Raw genomic sequence first — 10,159 nt, 5'->3', positions numbered from 1 at the left:
AACTGTTTGAACTTTATATAGTGTATAATATATGGTGTGAGCTTTCCTGTAACATCTATTCGATCTCTCCTGTCACGATTTGCTACAGAAGCTCAGCTGCGCCTACACTCCCCATTAGATATGTTTTCTTCAGCACGCCACGGATGTTATTTTTCCTCCTTATCTCGTGAACTTGTTAAAATGGGAATTGGTTATCGGAAACCCCAAGTGTAGCCCGGCTAGACGAAGCCTGTTTTTTTTTTCCTTTTTGAAACTTCAAAATTTTTGATTTCGAAGTTTCAGAAATTTTCTAAAAAATACCTATACATAGACAATGTTGTAATCTATCGGTTTGTAAATTTTTGAACGAAATACATTGTATAGAGCCCTCATTAAAAGAACAAAATCTATAACCTGACAAAATCAAGATATTAGTGTAGTGTTCATTTTTTTTCACCAACGACGAAATCAAGATTTATCATTTTTGCTGAATCCAAAATACAACATATTTCTTTCTAAAAAAAATTCACATTAGTAGATTTCGATATTAACTACATCCTGGTATATTTTTCAAGTCTTTAAAAAAGTTTATATACAATGAAACTGGACGCCTGGGCCAGGCCTGCCTGGGTTGGCTTGTTCTGTTTTCTAATTTCTTTTTGCAATGGGCCAGGCAAGAATTTTCTTTCCCAGAACACCAACCAAACAATTATGCTAAAGAATTCTCAACAAAAAAAAACAATTATGCTAAAAAAAAACCAACCAAACAATTGCCATGCAGATTCCAGGGAGGATCCGGGCAGCGTGAAAGATCGTGGACGCAAACCAAACATGCTCCTGGTCCTTGTGATGAGAATCGATCGTGATCAAGGACTAGTTTAACTTTCAATGTTCTCTCAAAATGTACATCCAATGATTATTGTAATTTATAAATCTGATGAATCATCTTTGTAGACAGTTCATCACGTAACAATAATAATACGGGTGAGAGTGAGTAGGTTTCAGATAGTAGTAATTTCGTGATCCTTATTGCAAGTTTAGATATAAACTAATAAATGCAATTAAAAATATTAATTTTTTTGCAAAAAGTTAGGGCATCTCCAGCGGCGCGACGCAAATGGTCGCTGAGCGACCGTTTTCGTCCGCCGTGACCGGAAATGCGTCTCGCACCACCTCCAGCGGGACGACGCAAAGTGACCGGGCCGTCCACGGAGACGCAAACCTGGCTCAAATATGCGCTTGGGATACGTCTCTGGCAGACGCTCGGCGGACGCGAAAAGTGTCCGCTCGTATCTGGCGGACGTTTTGTCTGGCCCGCCTGGCAGCGACCCTGCGTCGATGCGTCTTCTCCGCCAGTACTAGCACCGAGGCGTCGCTTCGGCAGTCTGTGGCCGCGTAAATGGCGATGCCTCGCGTGCCGCGCGGTCGTCGCCTACCTCTGCGCACGTAGTAATGGCGATGCCACGCGTGGCGCGGCCGTCGCTCTGCCTCCGACCTATATAAACAGGGGCACGAGCATCTCATCTCCTCCCCACTAAACCCTAGCCGCCGCTGCCGTAGCACCGCTGCCGCTCAGCCTCCAGCAGATCCACCATGAGCAGTGCCGGACGCGGCCAGGCTGCCGCGCCTCCACCTCCACCTTCACCTCCCACTCCACCTCCCCCGGTCTCGAGCTCCGACGAGGAGTTCGACTCCGAAGACAGCACCGACCTTCTCCACCCGGTCAGGGACGCGGCGGCCCTAGCTGAAGCGGAGAAGGAAGCACAGGAGGAGCGGGCGGCCCATGCGACGGTCGACGCCGAGCTGGAACAGTGCAGGCTGGCGGCCGCCGGCCGCGGCGAGAGGACTCCGACTCGGAGATATCTTGGTCCTCCGATGACCCCGATGCGCCTACGCCGGAGGAGAGGGCGGCGGAGCGAGAGGACCATCGTCGAGTCTTTCGAGACGCCCGAAGGACGACGCCGCCAACGCGAGGCCGGGAGCAGCACCGAGCCGGGACGCGGCGGCGCACCGAGCCATAGCGGCCGCGCGGGAGGCGGCGGAGAAGCAGGCGACGGAGCGACGTAACGATGGTGCCGGCCCGTCAGGAAGCAAGTAGTCTAGGCCTATAGATCTACTTTGTATAGTTTTTATGCATTTATATGTACTACTTTGAAAGTTTTTAACTATGTTACAATTCAAAAAAATCATCGTCCCGGTGGGAGCACACCCAAACGCAAACGAACGCCCGGACAAAATATATCCGCGGGGCGACGCAAACGGACGCTCGCGAGCATTTTTGGACGTCCAAAATGCGTCGCGCCGCAGACATGCCCTTAAAATATGAAAACTGAGATCACATGCGTGCGATAAAATGCAGTCATATCTTTTGACGGGAGAACTCTTCCATTTCCCAGAGGCAAAGGCAAAACCAAACGCCATCCCGAGCACGCGAAGCAGCTGCGTGGGACCAGGGGCCGTGGCGAGGCCCGCCGCCCGTTTACCGGCGCCGGCGTCCTCATCAGATGCGGCGGGGGTCTTTTCTCAAAAAAAAAATGCGGCGGGGGTCAGGGCGCTGGGTTATCCAAGGCAGAGCAGGAAATGCGGCAGGAGGGGGGAGGCCGCAGATCTATGGAACAAAAAGAAAATCCCTGAACGAATCTTGCTGATTACACTAGGATTGCTATGCCCTGTCACTCTTGCCCTATGCCCCCTGTTCCGTTCACTCCATTTGGCATAGAGCGAGCGTTTTCTTTTCTCCATTTGATTCCAAATAGTACGGTGGGATTCGATCCAGGTTAAGTGAGTATCAAAGCTCAATTTATTCTCTTCATTTGGGATTGTTGAATGATTCACATTTTGGGGTCCTCACTCTAATGTTGATACCTTAACACTGAAGCTACACTGTAGAATTAATTTCCAGTATCATCTTGTTTTGTTCTCTCCTTTCGTTTTTGCTATAGAGGCACAACTGCACTGCAGCGGAAGATACTGGCAGGATCTTCTTCACCACTCGCTGGGTATTGATGTGTTTCCTTTTCTCCGTGGACTTGCTAAAAGAAGTGAAACGGTTCTTACCCTATGTCTGTAGATTCCTTCTGCCCAGATTCCAAAAGCTGCCAGTTGTAATCATCTGATACTTTCATCTACTCCCTACATCTATCTAAGCAAGAGCATCTTCACCATCTTCACAGACCCTGATAGCATTTTGGGGGCCGTCATAAAAAATGAACTCGCACGGAGACGTCCCAAAAAGCACCGGTGTTTTTTCGAGCCCAATCGAAGCACCGACAACCCCGTGTTAGTCCCTTCGCGAAGGGCGCGAATCGGGCGCCCGACGCCTCTTGGCACGTCGGTTTTTGCGGGTGGGGCCGTGGCAGCGAGAGAACGGTTCGCGTTGGAAACGACGCGGGAAGGTTGGTCGTCGGTGTTACTGGCCTCCCGCGTGGAAACCGATGCGGCGACGAGGGCGGCGACTGGTCACGCGGTGTCCAACCGCCTCCCCCACGCGCCTTCAATGCGCGTCCGTCGCCTCCCTTAAAACCCCACCGGCGCGCAACTCTCTTCTTCCCCGTCTTCCAAACCTAGCCGCCGCCGCCGCAATTGTCGCAGACGCCGCGCCAAACACCCACCTCCCCCACGCACCCCATCGACGCGATGGCGCACAACGATGAGGCCGGCAGCAGCGGCGTGTTACGCTCGCTGCAACTAACGTACGCCAAGGCGGATGTACTGTACTGGCAGCGCATCCCCGTGCCAGTATAGTACAAGCTGCCGCATGGGTGGCACATCTCCAATGCTGGCTTCGTCGTGCCACCGCTGCCACCGGCAGGACAGGAGCTTCGCGCCCTCATCACCGAGCGGCGAAAGCAGATGACGCCGACAGAGAGGAGCCTGCCGTCGAACGCGCTCAATTGCCCGGCGTGGCCGCGGCGATTCAAAGAGGAGCACACCATCAAGCTCGCGCGGGCGGCCGACTGAATGAATGTCCGCTTCAACAACGTTGGCCGTCGTGTCTGGTGGCTCGGCCGCAACTTCAACGCCACGCTGCAGCAGTACGGCTACCGCTAGCGCGTCTGCGGCGACCCACCGTGCATTCCGTTTTACTACCCGCAGGCGGGGTGCATGGCGCCGGTGGCGCCGCCTCTACAGAGGCCGCGGGAAAGGACGCCGGCGTCTAGGAGCTCGCGCGCCGGGTGGTCCGTCGCCAGCGACCGCGTGCGCTCGGCCGCGCACGCGCCTCCTTCGAGTGGTGTCGTCATCGACGGCGATGGGGCGAGGCGCGCCTCCTTCGGGTGGCGTCTAAGTCGGACGATGGGGTCGGCCCAACGCCGCCGCATCAAGGAGGAGGACGCCACCACACCACTTCCGCCGGCGAAGAGGCAATGGTGGGAGATGGAGGCGGAGGCGTAGGCAGCCCTCCGTGGAAGCGACGACCCGGAGGAATTCCCTGGGCATAACTTCATTGTCGGCCGCTCCGTCGAGGAGGACTACCGGCAAATGACGATGGACCCGCGGCAAGCGGCGGTGTGGTCCGCAAGGGACCACCAACTTTGTCGACCTCGCCGGACCTTCCGAGCCACCGGCACCAAAGGAGGAGGAGGACGACGACTGGTCCTTCAGCACATCCAGCGACGACGACAGCGACGACGACAACAAACTCGACTTCAGCATCTTCAACGCACGCCACCGCTAGTTTTTTTTACGTTTTTAGTTTAAATTCGAGTAATTTTTGTATAAAAGCTAATCAATATTCGTATGAATTTCGGTTTTTAAATGTTATTTTAAATTTAAATTTCTATTGGGGCTGCCGTATGGGGGCGTCGGTGTGGGAACAACATCCCCAAATAGAGTATACTCTGCCGGCGCCCCCCATACCGGAGCCCCTGCTGACGCCTGTTTGGAGGCCCGCCGGTGGAGATGCTCTAACTTTTCAGTCGAGATTCTTTGGTTCAACAAAGTGGTGCCAATATTTTAACTGTTAATAATACTCACAAGTCGCAACTGCGGGTCCACGACAACAGAACAAAATCTTCTATGGGGTTCCCCATATATTATATCTGCAACCTTGTTCACAACATCTCTCTGGATTCGTCTCAAATGACATGCTTGCAAATATCTAGGTAATCTCCCCTTTTAGTCTCCATAGTTGTTCTTGCTACTATGATATGAGCTGCACCACAAGGTACTGGCAAAATCTCTAACAACACTACTTGCACATGCATAATTTCATGTAACATCTTATCCTGATCTCTCTTCTCGTGTTTGCTGTAGAGGCTCAGCCTCTCAATACACCAGAACGTACTGAAAGAATCAGCACTCTGGGTATTGCTATGTCTCATTATCTCCTTGGGCTTGCTAAAAGAAGGAAAACGATTCTAGCATATGTCAGTAGATTCCCTCTGATCAGATTCCAAAAGGTACTCAGTTGTAATCATGTGATGCTTTTATCTGCATCTTTCTGAATAGCTTTTCAAGCGAAGTTCTTAATTTAACAAATGATATGACACTAGTACGAAGACCAGCAGCTGGCATGGTGTGTCGTTCATGTGCATATATGTATGCCCTTCTACTCTGGGCTTGGGGCTTGGGCATCGTTCGCACCGAGGCTTTCTCTGAAAAAGTATTGGCTTGTTCAAACAGCTTCGTGGCAAAGGTAAGAAGCTTCTTTGTTTCTACTTGCTAGATCATCTTTCGATCATAAGCTTGCTACATCTTTAGATCATGTTTATGATGGCACACAGGATCCTAAAGTGCATAGTCTTGCTTTCTGTTTCTCCTAGTAAAAAGTGCCAGTATTGGAAACCTTTCTTTGATTCACCTGATATCGAATTTATGCATCCATGTGAAGTTGGAAAAGATTTCTTATGCTGATTATAACACATTCAACATCTTCCTATTTTAGACTACTGGAAGGAACAGTGAGGCTGTGCTTTTGCTCTGCGCTTGGGGCTTGGGCATCATTGGAACTGAGTCTGCTTCTCTGCAGAAGTGTTGACCTGTTCAAAGCTTCTTGCCAAAGGTGAGAGGCTTCTTGTCTTTCTACTTGCTGCATCCTTAGATCGTAAACCTTCTACATACATTTTTAGATCATGCTTATGAAGGCACTCCGGATACAGGAAGGAGCAACCAAATTTTGCTGGATCTAGTATCATGTGTGCCATCATGTTAGTACCGCCTCTCCGAAATGTAAGCCTTTTTAGATAGCTAATTTAGCTTTCTAAAAAGTCTTACATTTCGGAATGGAGGCAATACATCTTTCGATCATAAACTTGCTACATCTTTAGATCATGTTTCTGATGGCACACAGGATCCTAAAGTCAATAGCTTGCTTTCTGTTTGTCCTGGGAAAAAGTTTTAGTATTGGAAACCTTTCTTTTATTCATCTGGCATCAGACATATATACGTTCATGTGTAGTTGGAACAAATTTCTACTGCTCGCAATAACTCATTCAACATCTTCCTATTTTAGAATACAGGAAGGAGCAGTGAGGCTGCCTTTTGCTCTGGCCTTGGGGATTGGGCATCATTGGCACTGAGGCTGCTTCTCTGCAGAAGTACTGGCTTGTTCAAAGAGCTTATTGCACAGGTAAGAGACTTCTTGTCTTCCTATTTGCTGCATCCTTGGATCATAGACGTGCTACATACATCTTTAGATCATGTTTATGAGGGAAAACTGGATCCTTAATTGCATAGCTTGCTTTCTGTTTGTTCTGGAAAAAAATTCTAGTAATTGAAACATTTCTTTGATTCATCTGGCATCGAATATATGCATCCATGTGAATTTGGAACATATTTCAACTGCTGATAATAATACATTCAACATCTTCCTACTTTAGACTGCTAGAAGGAGCACTCTGGTATTTCGTTCCTATTTTTGATTTGTCATGGCGCTGGATCAAGGTCATGATCAAGATAATAGGACTGATCACAACATCAGCAGCAAATCCTGTCAGAGATGTGAGGGCTGCGATGCACATTACTATTGGTGTCATCTGGATAATACCCAGAAGTTTTTCTTCAAGATCATGGTTGGCGATTTCCAAGAAAAAATGGCAAGTCATGGTGCATTGGTACCTTTTCTCTCTTTCAGATGGAATTTCGTCTTCGTCAGAATGATAATTTTGGTTCTTACCATTTTTTGTGTTTTATTCGTGCAGATCATACCAGATAAGTTTGTGAAAAATTTTAAAGGTCAGATTTCTAAAGTTATCAAGCTAGAAGCTCCTGACGGGAACAAATATGATGTTCAGGCTACCAGGGATCTGAACAAGATAGTACTTGGATCTGGATGGGCAACATTTGCCACCTTTTACGAATTAAAAGAGGGCTGTGTGCTTGTGTTCAGGTACATTGGGGATTCTCACTTCCGGGTTCTTATATTTGATTATCCAAGTTGCTGCGAGAAAGAGGTTTTCCATGTTGTCATCAATTATGGCTCTAATGATCAAGAAAAAGACATTCGTTTTGATCAATCACTAGTGAGCAAAACACGATGCCGGAATGATGGATCAGGCAAAGATGAATCCCATCAAAGGTGTGGCCACTGCGACGTTCATTTCTATTGGCATCACATGGATGATAGGGAGAAGCATTTCGTGAGGTTCATGATTGGCAATTTCCGGCGACAAATGGTAAGACATTTGATGACCACTGCCCTTCCTGCCATCTACATGAAATGTCTTCTTGGTCAAAGATATATATCTTGTTGAAAGCTTTGTTGTTTGTTCCTGCAGAGCATACCAGAGAAATTTGTGAAAAACTTCAGAGGTCAGATCTCTGAAGTTATCAAGCTAGAAGCTCCCGATGGAAACATATATGACATTCAGGTTACCAAGGGTCTGAACAAGATAGTCCTTGGATCTGGATGGGCAGCATTTTCCAATGCTTATGAACTAAAGGAGCATGATGTCTTGGTGTTCAGATATATTGGGGACTCACACTTCAAAACACTAATCTTTGATCCAAGTGGCTGTGAGAAAGAATTATTCCGCGTTGTCATGAAGCGCGCTCCTAATGTACAAGAAATAGGGATTTCTGACGATCAGTCATTCCCTGAGGAAACAATGCCTCGAGAAAAACTATCACATGATGACTATTGTAGGAATACTAACAAGATGACTTCAATGGACTCGCCTTCACCAAGATCAGGTAAAGCTTCGAAGGTGCATTCATATTTCACTGTAATTTCTCCCTTCTGTCTTAATGATCGGTGTTGCGCAGATGAACATGTCACGTGTACAGAAGACCCTCAGGAAACCATGAATTCAGGTAGCCTTCAGGAAATCACTAAGCCTCACTATGTCCTAGCGACGGGGTGCAATCTTACTGCAATGCAGCAGACAGAAGTTGACGTCCTTGTGAAGAAAATTAGGCCCGTAATTCCATTTTACATCACCACCATGAACAAGACAAGTCTGTCTGGATCTCTGGTACATGTGCAGTACCTTCTGCATGACTAATCCTGCAAATTTTGTTATCAATGTTCAGGATGAGACTAGTTTATAATTTGTTAAAATTTATTCATCTTACCAGGCCTTCTGCAAGGATTACGCTGTCACTTACCTTCCACATGAAGATCAGTTCATCACACTCTGCCATCCTCAGAAAAGCAGCATATGGGTAGACAATTTGAAGGTTATCACTGATGGTGCAAGCATGCTTTCTGCTGGCTGGCTGTGCTTCGTTCACCATAACGAGTTGCGGGAAAGTGATATATGTGTATTCGAAGTATCGAAAAGCGATGGTGAAGTGACCATGGTTGTTCATTCTCTTGAAGGAGGTCATTGCCTACCAGGTCAGTATGAGACAAGTTCATCCAGACACATAATGTAAAAATTTAATGCTTAGGATTGTCAACTGAGAAATAGACACTGTTTTTCTATGTAGTCAACTAATACATGATCCTGAAACAGTATGAAAGAAAGTGAGTTAGTGTGTCTGTACCTGATCATTTTGGAGTGCACGGTTATATTTTATTTTTCTTACAGGGAAAAATCCTGTATCTCAAAGTTTTATAGTTAAGGATGAGGTGACCGAAGAAGAGGAAAGAGATGATGAACACACCGAGTCAGAGTACTACTACTCAAGGTTTGCAAAGTTCCTGACTGACGAGGAGCAAGAGGACATATTTGGGTCGGCATCAATCCAACTGGGCAACCCTGTATACGTTGCCGTCATGCAGAAGAATCACGTTAGCGGCAGGAACTTCCTGGTCGGTTCATTTGTTCCGCTAATCACAGTGTCCAAGACTTGGACGGTTCATAAAACAATATTTGACACACTTTCTGAACTGTGTGTGACAAAGCTTTCTATAGTAATAGTGACTAGTGCTCTGTTGTATATGCGCAGATCATCCCTAGCAAGTTTGCCGCTAAGCATCTCGCGGAGAGGTCACACGACATCCTGCTCGTCAGACCCAACAGGAAAGGGTGGTGCGTCAAGTACTACTACCAGGAAAGGTATACCCGGGGGGGTTTCACCTGCACGCGCTGGAACAAGTTCATCCGTGACAACAAGCTTCGCAAGGGCGACGTTTGTGTCTTCGAGCTGTTGAAAGGCATGAGCAAGGTGACAATGATGGTCCATGTTTCCAGGAAGGTCGATGGTAGGTTCGTTCTGGTGGGCTAAGTTCCAGTCTACGTATACTCAGCCTCTCTTGTCTAGTTTGTTGACCAACTGGTGTGAAGTGTAGTTCATGGTATCTGTAGCCTGAATAACGAGTGTTGGTGCCACTGAAGCTAGCTTCGGCACGATGCAGGTGCATTTTGTAACAGTACTAAAGCTAAGTTCTTGCCATGTAAAAACCTGGTGTTGTTGAGCTGTAGCGTTTGAATGTCCATTCCCGATTCCTCAACCATTATCTCTTCTGCCAGGGATCACCACAATCTGAATATTTGATCTTTCAACCAATGCTCACCGGCACAGTTTTGACATGATCAACTCCACATGAACGATAACTGAGCGCTTATGAGCTTGTTGACGGGCGACGATAAGAGTGACAGGCACGGCCATGACATACGCCTTGCCGGGAAACATGATAGCACGGTGCTACAAATCTTTCTTCCATATACAATGACGCCCATCTCCTCATATGTATCCCCTTCGTGCAGTTGGTGGCCGAACCCAAGAAGGATGCGGGACGGAAATGGGTCTGGACAACGATGAACATTGACGACCACATGATGATCTCTGACCCGAA

At 47.6% G+C, this 10,159-nt stretch overlaps 1 protein-coding gene across 1 annotated transcript; it reads left to right on the top strand.

Moving 5' to 3' along the window:
• The first annotated feature begins 6,801 nt into the window (after positions 1-6,801).
• Positions 6,802-9,814, top strand: LOC124655446 (B3 domain-containing protein LOC_Os12g40080-like). The gene is made up of 7 exons (XM_047194341.1): positions 6,802-7,013; positions 7,119-7,592; positions 7,695-8,109; positions 8,182-8,390; positions 8,494-8,755; positions 8,949-9,172; positions 9,310-9,814. Exons 1-7 carry the CDS (start codon positions 6,846-6,848, stop codon positions 9,586-9,588), a joined length of 2,031 nt encoding a protein of 676 aa, XP_047050297.1. The 5' UTR covers positions 6,802-6,845; the 3' UTR covers positions 9,589-9,814.
• Positions 9,815-10,159: the final 345 nt, after the last annotated feature.

This window comes from Lolium rigidum, chromosome 5 (assembly GCF_022539505.1).
Source record: "Lolium rigidum isolate FL_2022 chromosome 5, APGP_CSIRO_Lrig_0.1, whole genome shotgun sequence".
NCBI lineage: Eukaryota > Viridiplantae > Streptophyta > Magnoliopsida > Poales > Poaceae > Lolium > Lolium rigidum.
This window is presented reverse-complemented; position numbering and strand designations above follow the sequence as displayed.